This window comes from Pungitius pungitius, chromosome 1 (genome assembly GCF_949316345.1).
Source record: "Pungitius pungitius chromosome 1, fPunPun2.1, whole genome shotgun sequence".
Lineage (NCBI taxonomy): Eukaryota > Metazoa > Chordata > Actinopteri > Perciformes > Gasterosteidae > Pungitius > Pungitius pungitius.
Genome location: NC_084900.1, coordinates 24,707,649 through 24,721,869, shown reverse-complemented (window position 1 = coordinate 24,721,869; position 14,221 = coordinate 24,707,649). Strand labels below are relative to the sequence as shown.

The following is a 14,221-nucleotide window of genomic DNA, read 5'->3' as shown; positions in this document are numbered from 1 at the left end:
AAGTATGGTTAAAAAGCTCAACATTTTGGGTCAAATCCTTTTCAGGAAAAATCATATCTTTTGATTAAAAGGTGAGATAAGAAGGTCAAACGTAATCCTATTTCTGTGCATTAGTTGCTGGGGTCTGGAAGAGTTTAACCTAGCTTAGCATAAAACCTTAAGCCTTCATACTACTTTAGGTGTCTACTGGGGCAGCCGTGGCTCAGTGGATGGAGCGCGGTGTCCATTAATCACAAGGTTCATTGAAAGTGAAAGTATCCCTGTCCTTGAACCCCAGGTTGCTTTAGCGTGTCACGGTACCACCATGCCTCTTGTTTCCTCCTGTCTCCTCTGTGTCTCCTGTCCTGTGTGTTAGCGAGGCTCCCAACTGATCTCCTCCTGATTACCACCTCACCTGCTCCAGTCTACCACAGCTGCTTTCCATCTGCTCCTCCGCTATATTCCGTTCCATTTTCTACAGCGCTTATCGTTGGAGGCTCGCAGGGTGGCTGGAGTCAATCCAAGTTGGCATTGAGAGACGGAGACGGATCACACCGTGGACGGGGGGTGCCAATCAATCCCGACATAGAGACAGGCAACCATTCACAAACCTAGGGGCAATTTAGAGTCACCAATTGACCTAACGTGCTTGTCTTTGGAATGCTTAAGCTGCGTTGAAAGCAGAGGTCAAATGACATGTACCTACTTGTATATGACAAAAATAAAGTTGTTTCTAGTCCTCTACAGTTCGTAGGTAAAATCATATCTCGATGATCTCCCCATCTATGACAAGGCCCTGCCTCCAGATATCAATCGTCCAAAATTTGTAATACCTTCTGTCACCTCAATACCTCATGTCTTGTTTTATTTAGTAGTCTCATGTCTCTTGTGTTCCTGGGTAACTTCACTTCCTGCCTTGTCATGTCTTCCCCCTGTGATTGTCTGCAGTGTCATGAATCTTTCCACCTGTGTCCAATCACCTGCACCTCCCCTGTGTGTTTGAGCCATGTCAGTCTCTTGTCCCAGGTTGCGTCATTGGATGTTGCAGTGTATTTTCCCCTGATGGTTTTGGATTTTTGCCGTTTCGAATTGTTTGATTTTGGATTTATTAAAAAAAAGTTTTGTTAAACTGCGTTAGAGTCCTGCCTCTGGCTGCACAAACCACCCTGACAGAATGACGCAACCCATGGACTCAGCGGAGTGGCTGCCCGGCTCAACGCCAACCCTGGCTCGCCCCGGGTCTCCGGACGGTGTTCCGGTCGCCGTTCTCTGGGCCCCGCTTTGACCTCTGAGGTGGAGGCCAGCGCCCAGTTTCCGCTGGGATTGTCTGCTGTGTCGATGATTGTTTCCACCTGTGTCCAATCACCTGCACCTCCCCAGTGTATTAAAGCCATGTGTGTCTCTGGTTCCTTGTGGCGTCATTGCATGTTTTGAGTGTCTCGTCTCTATGACAAGCCACGTAGTCCACAGTGCATGTTGTTGTTCCAGGTCCCTGTCTTGTCCTTGCCGCCCCCCCCCCCGCTCCTTCTGGCCTTGTTTGTTTTTGTGTTTTTGAGTTTTGAATTTTGAGTTTCGGCTGAATTTGACTTCCGGTCTTTTGGGATTTTGATGTTTTTGTTTTTTTGACTCCGCATCCGAGTCCTCCCTCCTTGCCCTCATACCCGCTCGTTGTGACACCTTCTCTGTATTTCTTAAAGCTGTTATCGTTAAATCCAAAAGATGGAGCTAGTGTCAGTGAATGCTGTACATCTAATAATTGAATCCCTGCATGCTGCTAACGTATCCTCACATGGGTCTGAATCTAATGCATGACGTATGTAACACAGAAGTAAGCATACGGTGCACTCAATGTAGTAGCTTCATCCAGACTGAGATGTGCCTGATATGCATCATCTCATTATCTACAGATGTGTGGACACCAGGGGCTGCATGGTGAAATAACAAATATCCTAATGTGTAGAATATGTGTTTATTCACTAAATCCAGCCTCTTCCCCTCACCACTAACCCACTTCCTGAAATAGATCAGCTCCATTCACTCTTTCAAGTCTTCCAAAGAGGAAAAAGTGCTTCTGGCTGCCCATGTCCTACATAATGTAATTATGTAAACCAAACCAAGAAAGAGATCCTGCCCACAACGCGATCTACCACGTAATCAATGACCGCTGATCATTGAGAGGGCTGTAAGTGCACAGGAATGCTTCTGGTTGAAGGTGGTGCTGCTGCGGATACAACGGTGCTCCCACAGGGGGGCGGGGGGGCGTTTGTTATCGAAAGAAGTCGTTCAAGTATCGAGAGGAGCGCCGAAGAGAGTCCTGCACCGCGTGGTGGCACATTGCATTCTCGAGACCAAAATGACGACGGCTATTTTCTGTCCACTTGACACGCCGTGATATTGACTCTAACACATACATGCCAGATAAAATAACTAAATTGTCTTTCATGGAATATTTGTATAATGAAAGTGTAAAGAGCACAGAGCTTATGGAGTGAGAAGACGAGATAGGAACCATTTTGCGTGCCTTATCTTTATGGCAGCCTTTCGGTAACGGCCATTACGAGGAACAGCCTGTCCTCTTTCAGAGGCTTTTATTGATTATAGCGACTCACTTGGGGACCACTTGTGCGATTACAGCGTGGTTCAATCTACATTTTTTTCCCTTCTATTTTCCAAATCCGTCCGGCATTACACACACACACACTTAGAACCCCGATATCATGCCAGGGGCCTTTTCCACAGTAAATCCTGTCAGGTCAGTGAAGACGCACGTAAAGTGAAGTGATTGCATTAACTCTCTTTGACACATTGCAGAGCATTTCAGAGCCTGACCTTCATTCGGGGACCATGTTACTGTGTGTCCGAATAAGGAAGGAAGCCAAATGATATGGTTTGTACACCGTGTGTGTTTCATTGCTAACACTCCAGAGCCCAGACTGGTGTTTTAAAAAGCACCATTAAAGCTGTATGGTCATTACGTAAAATTCTACAACCTGATTTCGACAGAACAGCTGTAAGTGTGGATGAAATCCAGACAGCTGGATTGTGGCATGATGGTTTTGTTCCTTATCTTAAAGTTTGCCCGACAAATAATAATTTCCCAACCAGAAATTTCCTAACATAAACACAATGGCATGGCATTTCCATCTGATTATCAAGTTAGACAAAGGCTATGAGGAATCTCGCATTCATCCTTGTTTGTTTGATTTTAAAAATTGATTCTCTACTTAAAATCTGTTCAATAAGTACTGGCTAAAGCATCCACTCATGCTTTTAGTCAAACAAATGAAAATATGAAAAAATAACCTGTTAGCGTTAAATAAATTGCCCTTTTTTCCATTTCTATAGGTTCAAGGTTTCCCATGCATTACGCATTTCTCAACATGATGCAGAGCCAAAGTAACTGACACATCGCCTGTGGGTTGAGCTGGGCCTTTGTGTTAAAGTGGTATGTTCTCCACGTTGGCCTTAAGTCATTTCCATGTGGAGAGATCACTGTTTTTTGTTGTTTAGATTTGAATACCATGTACTGAATATCGAGCGAGTAGATCCAGTGAACTAGAACACATCCTCCATGGCTATTATTTCAATTCAAGTTAAACTACTGTATATTATTCCCTTTTGCGTTTGACACCCACTGTGAATTTTACATGAAGACACTTGTCTTTCACCAACAACCATCTCTGGGCAGCTTTACTGCATCCGAGCAGGAAGTAGCCGGCCCCTTTGCGTGGAGGACAGAATTAGGGCATCGGCAGCACATTGCGGGGATATCGCGAGGCATATGGCTCAGCGACACTTGAACTAAATTCCAAAAAACGTTTGTTCGTGGAGTGCTCCCAACTGCCCTAATTATTTCGTCCAGTCAGACAGACGACCGCGTTTCCTCATTAGGAACGGTGTCCTGACGTGACCTCGGCCTCTCTGACCAGAGGCCATGTTGTAGATTGGAAGTGGGTAAAGTGGCAGCTCTCCCAGCTGGGAGGAACGGGACGATGGCAGAGAAGGCGGCCAATTAATATTTCAACAATACATCCTCTGTGGCCTGTGATTGACTGACCAAACTGCTAACTGTCGGAACGGTTATCTTCAAAAGTGCCACGTGGGTAAGAATTCAAAATGCTCTGTTTAGAGAGGAATTTCATATTCATTGCTTACTTTTGCATTTTGCATAGAATTGGTTACAGAAGCAATTAAAGCCGGGGGAAAATGAAATGAATATAAATAAGACTGAGGGACAACATGTTGACACATTTCAACACCTTCTCTTCTCCAACTTTGTTTTGTCTTTGGATCTGCAAACTAAATTTAGCAAACTTATTGAGAATATGAGGGGATGGAGCGACAACACTTTTACCCATTCACACACATTCAGACCTTCACCGCAAAGGCCACCAACTGGATTCCTCCTGCACTAAACCAATACACATTCACACCAATTCATACACCAATAGTACTGCCTTTGGGAGCAGTTTGGGTTTAATGTGTTTGACCGCCAATCTTCCAATGAGAAAACGGCTCACTCAACCTCCACATCCGCCCTGATCTTTGCCCAACAGCTGTTGACTTCACCGCTACCTTTGGCAGTGATAGCCACGACTCTACGAGTATGTTGTAGTATACCAAGATGGATGGTTCTTGTTCCTGTCCATCTCGGATGTATTTGATTGCTTTATTATGATAAAGGATGTAAATATATCATAATAACATAATAAAAGCGAATGCCAGATGTTTGGCTTACATCTTCCATATAGCTGACCCTACAACTTTAAAAAGGACGTCTGAAATCCTCGAGGACCAGCGATGCTCCTCGTTGATTAAAGTGGGTAATTCATGTCCGCCCTGGTCCTGGGAGCAATGTGCAGAGAAGTTATTTTAAAGTTAAATCATAATTTTCCATAGATGTATCCTTAATTGGACCTCTATGTTACAGTGTCGACTCCATCTCAAAAGTCTATTCTATGTGAAAACAGCCATGAAGAACCATGCAACATCCTTGATCAACAACCAGTGAAGTGAAGCTCATTATTTTCCCATCCATGGCGATACATTCGCTCTGGATCTCCAGCTAACTGTCAGAAAGTTGTGGAGTACATTTGAAGTTTGCTTTTGTTTTCACTCCTCCTCTCCTGCTGTAACGTTTCCGTGGCGATGTTGACAGGTTTGTCTTGGAAAATGATGAGGCGCACTTCCGTGTGTTCAGGCTTTGTGATTAGTTGACACAAAGTAGTGAAATCGTGGCATGTGGTGGAGATTCTCGGTGCTGTTGAAATGTACCTGCTCAGGTTGAGTGAATTGTGAATCTCTCTTGTATACATTATCATTAAAAGTTTTAATAATTGGGCAAGCTATTGTAATCTTTTGCACAACTAATTGGAGTATTGTAGCATAACTCAATATGTTTCATTTCATTATCATAAAGGGAGGACTTAGATTCTAGTGGAGGAACATAACAGGATCTCTGCAAATGCTCTCCGTGTGATTACATCCACTCATGTCAGAATGAATCCAAACGTCAATGAAATGCCTCTTGATTCCACTTATGCAAAGTTTTAAGGAAAAAATATAAAGTCACTACATCACAAGCTGTATTAAATGCTGCCCCCAGAACCTCAGAGGCCCCAGAGAAACCAAGTCTACTCTGGGGCCATGGCCTCGGGCCAATTTGATTAATTGTTCATTTCATTTTTAACTTTGTCCTTACTTAAAGAAACAGCAACTGAGCTAAAAATATTGACTCGTGGTCCACTTTAATTTTTATCCAGAGCTTATAATGGAGACAGCTCATCACTAGTCACGTGCTCCACACAAATCCCAGCAGCATTTCAACTCCAATACACGTCCATGGGATCTAAATTTCCATTAAAAAAATATCTAAAATACAAACTTACAGCAGGGCAAGAATATGCAAAATATGCAAAGTTCAGCCAGGTCGGAGCCAACGCGCTCCACCATCCCACCGGGACTCCCAGTGCTGGTCCTGTGTAAGAAAAGGTGCTATACATTCTGATACCTCATGCTCCTTTTAATGCATATCCCTCACACGGTACATAAACACCTTTAGAGATACCTTTATCGCTGTCTACTCGCGTTCCGTAGATAAAATGAATGTTATGCCTAAATCTAACCTTCTGGTATCTTCACAGGTGCCGAGAGACACAGCGATCAGCTCAGCGTTGCCCGGGCCCCTCCCTTGTGGGTTTCACCAATTCCTAGAAAGCAGAAAAAACTGTGTACATTTAGCATTTGACGTATATCCAAGAATACAGCTGAAAATGCAACAAGTTGCGCCTGTTATTTTCCCAATGGCACGGCGTGACACGCGGCTCTCGTCCCAGGAGAGCGGCAACGGAGGGCCGATCCCTTCTAGCACGGCCGCGGGATCTAAATCAGCACGCCTCCCACTCACACCGCTCCAACCAAACGATGTGTTGACTGGGATCACTCACTCCAGTTTGTCCTCGGGGGAAACCTGGTATGGTATTAACAGGTTTGAAATGTTTCACAGGGAACAACATCACACGCAAGGACTTTGATCAATTCATTTAGCAAAGCAAACGCGAGATGTACGTGTAGGAGCGTTCTTTATAAAGCAGCACCTGGAGACAGCATCACTCTTTGCCGTGCGAGCGGATCTTTCTCAGCCGGGGGCTTGTGAGGGTTGATTGATTTATTTATTTATCTTTTTCACATCCATGCCGCAATTGAGTCGCAGGCTCTGAGTTTTCACGCTGTCTTCCTCCCTCTCCATCTATGTAGGGCAGCCCGTGGATCAGCTGACATCCCCATCCTCCCACTAGCCCACACAATCTTGTTAAAGCATGCAGTTAATCTGAGGAGGAAAAGGACTCTTTCACAAGCAAGCGACTCTTTCATCACCCTTTTTGTATTGCCCACATCCCCCGTTGTCGCGCGAATAGCGGATTCTCGCGAACCCCCGGCTTCGCCCCCTCCGCGTCTTTGCTGCGCCCGATGTCATTTGCTTGGGAGTGACTTTGTGAATCGAGCATTAGCCTGTACTCGACATCTCAATGGGGACTTTACATTAATTTTTTTTTCTCTCCCTTCTATTACTAGTTGGCTCCACCATCAATAATTTAGACCAAAGTGCCGCGCACAGAGATGAAAAGGCAGGGAAATAAAGTGGTGCTCTCCAGAGAATCTCCTGAAAGAAGCCCACTGTCGTTGACTCGAGAAACTCTCGATCGTATTCCCGTTCAATCGAGCGCGTCCATCCGAAGGGAGGGCGCACACGCAAATACACCATTCTCCTCCATTTACTCCTTATGTTTCACGAGGGCAGGGCGGGAAAGGCCTCCGTTTGAATCGCCACGCGCTGCTCTTCCAACGCAACGAGGGACAAGTACCAGAGGGGCTGCATCTAAACCCTGGTTTGACAGGAGAGGGATTGTCTGGATTGAGGTGAGAGTGGATGGGGCAGGGAGGAGGGAGGAGGGGGGGGGGGGGGGGTTGCTTGTTCCCACTCCAAAGTAGCAGCGAAACTCAAGACCGAGAGCTTCGGCTTAAACAATTTTCTCGGCCCTCGTGGGCTCTCGAAAGAGCCTCTTGCTTTTGTCCGCTGCGGAGGTATGCATCTCAAAAGCCCCTTCCATCTCTCGGAAGAGAAAAAGGGAGGGCGAATCATGTTAAACTTGAACAACTCCCACGTAATCACGAGTGTGCTTTTTCAGGCATAATAAAAATGCACTGAGCTCTCGAACAGGGCTGATTGTGCTCTAGAGGAAAATGAACCTCGGAAAATGAAGCAAACCTCTTCACTCTCCTCCCACTTGTTATACTGTTTGAGATGTCTCTAGATTGTCTTCATCTGAATGTTTATTGCAAAAGCCGCACCCGGAAGGTGACTATATCTTTGAAATGATTTCATCAAATGCCTTATTTCCTCATTGCATCAGAGGAGAGGTTCCATGGAGACGATTTTCATGTATGAAGTAAACAATTGAGGAAGTTCGGTACTGCAGCTGCGCTACCGTGTTGCTTGCTCACAGGTCTGATTTTTTTTCCATGTACCAGGCACTCATGTTCCAGTCAAGTCAACAATGTGCATGTGTGTCGCGCATTGGTTGACTTGGCAACACTGCCATCTCATGGTGATCAGAGTAAAAGAACAACAACCAAAAAAACAGCATGTTGCTTTTCCGAAGCATCTTTATTAAGAAAGGTTCATGAGGGCATGCTTTTGTCATCTTAGTCCACCGAATGAATTAGATCTGTTTAGTGTCGACTGTCAAACCCCACATCATTACAATTGTTATACAAAAAAAAAAAACACATGCACTGCGTAATGAGAGCCACAAGCTGCTGTTGATTAAAGAAATTGAGCACAAGGCAACGTGATTTGGTTCCAGCTATCTGCTCACTGGTCTCATGAATCCAAGAGATTTTTGTAGTTTGTGTAGAACTTCTAGAGTTATCGTTTTCTTCAAAAGAGGGTTGCAAAATGTCCTCTCTGATCTTTTCAATGGGGACTCGTTCTCTACTATTGTGCTCTATTTCTATTCCTTGAACCTCCAGAGAGCCTCTGAGTCTCTGAGAATGCTTGAGATGCAAAAGATTTAGACTTTCCTGCTTGGTGTGTGAAAGGCGTCCTTGCGCACCCCCCCCCCTCCGGAGGGCTAGAGTCGTGCCTCGCTGCATTTTGGGCTTTTCTTAACCTTGTACACCTTTCTGATCTTCCTCTCTCTCAGTACCCCTCTCCGTGTCGGTATGAAAGCTCGGCTGCTCTCCACCTGTTCCCTCCTCCTCCTCGTCCTCCTCTTCGTCCTCCTCCGCCTCCTCATCCTCCCTCCGGGTTTGACACTGCTGCACCAGAGCAGAACACCTCCCCAACTCCGAATCACCAGAGCGTTGCTCACACTGCACCACAAAAATCCTGTATAGCTCCAAGAGGACTATGAGGATGTTTTTGCAGGTGAAGAAGATCATGAGCTGGTTGAGCACCTGCTCTTGGAGCATCAGGTACAGCCGGTAAATCAGAAACGGGCCGTCCTGGAGTCCCACAGTGAGCAGCAAGCTCCACACTTCGTTGGAGCAGCAGGAGGCAGAGGTGACGGGAGGAGCAGGGCGGCGGGTGACACAGCTCCCACTCTTCTGTGGAAGCTCCCCCTCTGGGAGTTGAGTCTGGGTCAGCACCAGAGGAAACTGCATCAGCGCCCATGAAAAAAGGCCCAGGCCCATGTAGACGACCGTTTGGTTGGTTTTGACCTCGGCTTCCTTGAAGGTGTCAAAGATGTCCAGGATGTCGGCGCCCAGTCCCACATTGACCATGAGCAGCTGGGAGAGCTGGTCGCGGGACATGTCCCCCTTGGGCATCAGCCAGCGACCCAGAACCAACACTATGAGCATGGTCTGCTCGAGGCCGGCCACCCAGTTTTCCGGGTCCAGCTCCACGATGGCCTGAGAACACAGCCACACACATTTTAGTCAAGTTTAACTAATCCTTTTTCACAGTTTGATAATAATTGCATCTGGATTGGCTTTCTCTGATCCAATCACCCATTGAGATACTGTTATTTGCGTCGGGGATAATGAGGTTTATCCTGACAGCACCCCTTGACATTACACAACATTAGCAAAACACTCCGTCTACCACTTTCAAAAGCTGCCGCCCGGCCTCCAGCGCAGCTAGGGGGCAAAAAAGTTCCCAAATCCTACTTGAAAGAAACGCCACTAAACTCACCCCGGAAGGGGAGAGATCTGAGAGTTCTTTCGAGCAGGAGCCTATCTGGACTTCATCTCACTGTTTCAATTACACATTTCCCGCGACTAATAGTTCATCCGCCCCGTTGCCTGATTTAAATCTGATCTGCTATCAGGTGTTGCTTGGATGCGGCTGCGTGGAGGGTGAGGCGTGGAGCGCCGCTTTGTGGCGGGGCGCCTACCGCGGTGATCGGGAGGCGAGCCAGCAAAGGGAGCTCGGGGCCTGAGGAATTGTTGACAGGCAGCTTGGACTGCAGCAGGCTCAGCTCCAGGAACCAAATGGACGGAATGACAGTACTGAGGTAGAGGAAAACCATGGGGGAGAACCTGAAAGACAGCCGCCAAAGGAGGGGCGGGGGAGGGGAAGTTATTTTAAGGGACATCCTTTTTTCTTATTTATTTTTTTCATTGCCACCCGCTTAAGGAGAAAAAAAGTGTTTTTTTTTCCAAAAGAAGCATCGAATTTCAGAGAGGCAATTATTCTCATCATATATGCAAATCCCTCTTGACAGTGCAAAGCCTTCTCTACGAGAAGAGGACTTCAAAGTAAGACTCGGTGAGAAAGAGAGAGGCCTGAAGAAAGCTTGTGTCCGGGGATGTTCACTGTATGTGTCACGGAGCTCCCGAATGAGCTTGATGTGGAACGAGGTGTGACACTAAATGCTCATATCCTTTTGAGACTTGCGTAATATAGGCTGGTGTCAGTTTAGGTTTTTTCAAATGATTGTTTTTCTTTTTTGAATCCAGCCGGACAGAAAAACGGCTTGAGCCAGCAGCGGACATTTTCTCCACCACTGGAAAGGAGAGACAGTGACAGAGGCATGATGTCAGGCTCAGAACATAAGCTCAGAGAAAACACAGAGCAGTGACACCGCTGAGGAATAGATTTGTTTTTGATATACAGTTAGAGAGAAAGAGACTAGTGGCACAGAATATTATAGGCCGCAGAGAAGCTGCCTCTCACCAACATTAGCAGAGGGAGTTGTTTACTCACCATTCACATCCCTCACACCTTAATCCTCATGTCCCTGCTTTGCAAATTAAAAATAAGTGGTTTGTAAATGATACATTTTGCCTAGAAAGACATTTCTGCTTATCATAGCTGAAGCAGATTCAGGATAGTTTATATCTGATGAGCCTCTGAAAAGCTGTACAATGTCTTCTGTGTCGCTTTTTAGAAACAGCTGGAAATGTTGTACGGTTCATTTGGCTTCCTTCACCAGCCCTGCATGGCCTAAGAAAGACCCACTATGGCGTTGCATTATGGGAAATCCAGTAATCCCAGGTATTATATTTCGGACTACCTTTTTTTGTTGTATATTATGAGTACCACACATTAATTCCTCTGAGTTCCTCTGCAGGTCGGTTAGGTCGAATGGATCAGTGTATAATGTTATTGGCATTGTCTGCCATGGATGCAGGCAACTCTGTAGTCATTCTAGCATGGATTGATGAGAATGGCTTGTTGGTTGTTTGGTCCAAACTGAAATATCTCTGGGGTAACTGGGGATTGCTGTGAAGTTTTCTAGAGGCTTTTGCAGACTACAGATTATAAAAATCAAAGGAGTTTGGTGACCTTTATTTCTTCTGTCTTCCATCAGAATGACTGTTATATGGCAAATATACCGGCAAAAAGACTTCTAGCACAGCAGCATAGCTAATACAGCCTCATTCGTATTGGCTGCAGACAATGCAGTTTTTGCATAAAGGTCTAATCTGGGCACAAAAGGACCTAAATGTTACCATTTCCACTCTGCGTTTTGGGTACACTTCAGAGTGACGGCCATTTCCACGCCCAGCAGGGCTACGCCTGTCAGCAGCAGCCAATAAAGTGGCTCCTCTTTAACCGCCACCACACGCCACACCGTCACCACCCCGTGGACCACGAACAGGAAACGACTCAGCAAAGCCAGCAGGACGTCCAGGAGCCGACACATTGTGCGCCACAGAAAGCCTGTGGAGAGGATAGTTATGCAGTGCCACTTACTTTAAATGATGGACACATGTTTTTCAAAAATTACAGTTCTGAAGTGAGTTTGGATGGAAGTTGTTCGTTGTTTGTTTGATACTAACTTACAAGGACATAATGTAGGGTAAAATAAACTATGCCACATTTGCTGTGCAACAGATCATTCTTGAAATATTAGTGAAGGCTGAGGCTTTGAAAGAATTTTTGCAAAACTTTGACACAACTGTAGTTTACAAGCTCTTAAAATTTTCAACGACAAAGGCCTTTATCATTTAGTTCAACTGCAATATATTTAAGGCATTTCCAGAGTACACCATTACCAAAGGCCCAATTTGCAATACATTTGAAGTACTAAACTCACAAAGAATGGTCAGTTAGGCAGACAAAAATCAAACATACAACAAGAAATGCTATACTTAGAAGTTATGCCTCCCGGGTGAGCTTTAATTATAAATAACAATTGCATAATATGTGTGTACAAACAGTCCTCACTGTCAATTAGTTGGTTCAGGATAAAAGCTTCTGATCTTTGGGGGAATTCAAAGCAAGCAGCGATTAGTAAGCAGGTTAAATATCTCCTGGAGGCTTTGCATGGGTTCTCTTAAATCTGATCTCTGGATTAATGTGATGACTTGGAGACATGTTGTTCAAATACATTCCATTCAGTTCAACTCCAGCCAGGGACTTTGGTTGTAAAGCATAACCTTTTCTTGTTCCCCAAGATTTTTTATTTGTTCAATTGTAATTGATACGGGTGGAACAGTTATCCAAACAAATTTTTAAAAGTTGTAATGTCCTTATCATGCCATAATAAAAAATTATCCAGTCTCCATCATGTTCCCCTCACACATTTAACTAATACTGTGCATAAACCTAAGTTCTTAAGAGCAGCGTCACAATAGAACATTTACCACAAATGGAGAGTTTCACTGAATAGTTAATAATAAAAAAGGTTCACAGCTTTCCCTATTTAACAAGTCAAAAGCAATAGGAAAAATAATGCAAACGCCTTATTATCTATTATTAAATCCATAAATAAACAAGTTGCATATCATATATTTAATCAGTCTTCAATTACAAAGACCTGTCTTTATTTTGAAAGAACAAAATGTCTATATGCCCTGATGATAATTAATGCTATGTCCATGGGGCGATTGCATGCAGACCTACAGACCTACAGAAAAAGCAGGACTCCTCGCTGAGATTGGTGGAGATCCGATTCTTCAGTGTATTCCCCAAACGTTCTCGGATGGTGCAGCAGTAGAAAACGTCAAAAAAACGAGCGGTCACACACTTTGACAAGGCCAGTGTCAGTCCGGTTTTGCCTTTTTATATGACACCTCCGAGACCCACTGGACGTGCAGACAAGTCAATGCTCTGTGTGTGTGTGTGTGTGTTCGTGTGACTCCTGTTCAAGTCCACTGGAGTCGGGTATCAGCGAGCAGTATGTACGCGTCTCCACGTCCCTTTGGTGCCATTGTGAGAGATAGCGTTTCCTGTCCCCGTGCGCCCACTTCTTCATCGCCATCCGTCATGATGTCACCTCTCCTGGCCCAGAACAAAGCTATCTCCCTGGGAGAAGCCGGCCTGTGGCGCTCCCCGTTCAGAGAGCCCCCAGCCCTGCCCCGATCCCACCCATGCCTGGCCTGATAACAGCCTATGCACTCATGGAGCACACACACATGGAGCTGCAAGAGGTCTTGGAGATGTTAATGCCCCCCCCGAGTGGATTTTTGTTACGGCTACTTGGACCAATGTGTTCCAGGTACATATTGTTTTTAATCTGTACCAAACCTTCACCTTATCATCCTGTAGTTGCAATGCACAGATATTGCGCATTTTATAGTAAAAAAAAGTGAAATGTGTTTCTAAATGTTCCAGGACATATCTTTGCCTATATTGTTGTCTTGTTTTTTTTAGCAATCAGGGTCTTGTCGGTATATTTTCGTACAGAGCCCCTGACCTTTTCCATCCATTGTTACGTCAGGATTTTCCTTTGACCAACTCCATGTACGTGAAAAGCTATTGTGAGAAGTAACCGTGACCTTCACGGTGAATATTAATGCCTCCCGGGGGATGAATCCTAATGCGTTTGGTGACTCTCGGACCTTTCAACCAGAGACCACATCGGGTAAATAAGATGTCCCCTTCAACAGGACGTGTCACAATCCAACCAAAACTTTAGCTCTATTATGGGTACCCTTCCTAAAACACAATAACATCCAAATATTATGGTTTATGAAAATTGCATTTTCAAACTTGAGATAAATTTTACATTTGCTTCTAATGTAGATCAAATGAGAGAGTTGTAAGACAAGACAACTCAGAGTGCAGCGATAATCATAAAGGCAAGACTGTTATGTTGAATGCGATAAAAAACTAGGTTATTTTTTCACTGGGAAGCTGCAGTGCTTTACCATCCTTAACTTTCCTAAAATCCATTTCCCAGTTCATACTAACAGACAAGACAGACAAGATTCATTAGAGCACCAAACTTGATCTCAATGAGTTGGATAAACAAATACTTTACTCAGAAAAATTATAGTCCCTGTAGTG

General features: G+C 44.9%; 1 protein-coding gene across 1 annotated transcript; it reads right to left on the bottom strand.

Annotated features, from left to right (window-relative positions):
* Positions 1-7,499: 7,499 nt before the first annotated feature.
* Positions 7,500-11,633, bottom strand: LOC119223743 (transmembrane protein 26). The gene is made up of 4 exons (XM_037481149.1): positions 11,440-11,633; positions 9,879-10,023; positions 8,838-9,393; positions 7,500-7,591 (listed from the first exon to the last, which is right to left on the bottom strand). Exons 1-4 carry the CDS (start codon positions 11,631-11,633, stop codon positions 7,500-7,502), a joined length of 987 nt encoding a protein of 328 aa, XP_037337046.1.
* Between the last annotated feature and the right edge of the window lie 2,588 nt (positions 11,634-14,221).

Coding starts and splice junctions, on each gene's coding strand:
- LOC119223743 (XM_037481149.1), bottom strand. CDS start 11,633: ATGTGTCGGCTCCTGGACGTCCTGCTGGCTTTGCTGAGTCGTTTCCTG. Junction 10,024..11,439: donor CAAAACGCAGAGTGGAAATG/GTAACATTTAGG, acceptor GCTGTCTTTCAG/GTTCTCCCCCATGGTTTTCC. Junction 7,592..8,837: donor GCAGTGTGAGCAACGCTCTG/GTGATTCGGAGT, acceptor TTCTCTTCCGAG/AGATGGAAGGGGCTTTTGAG.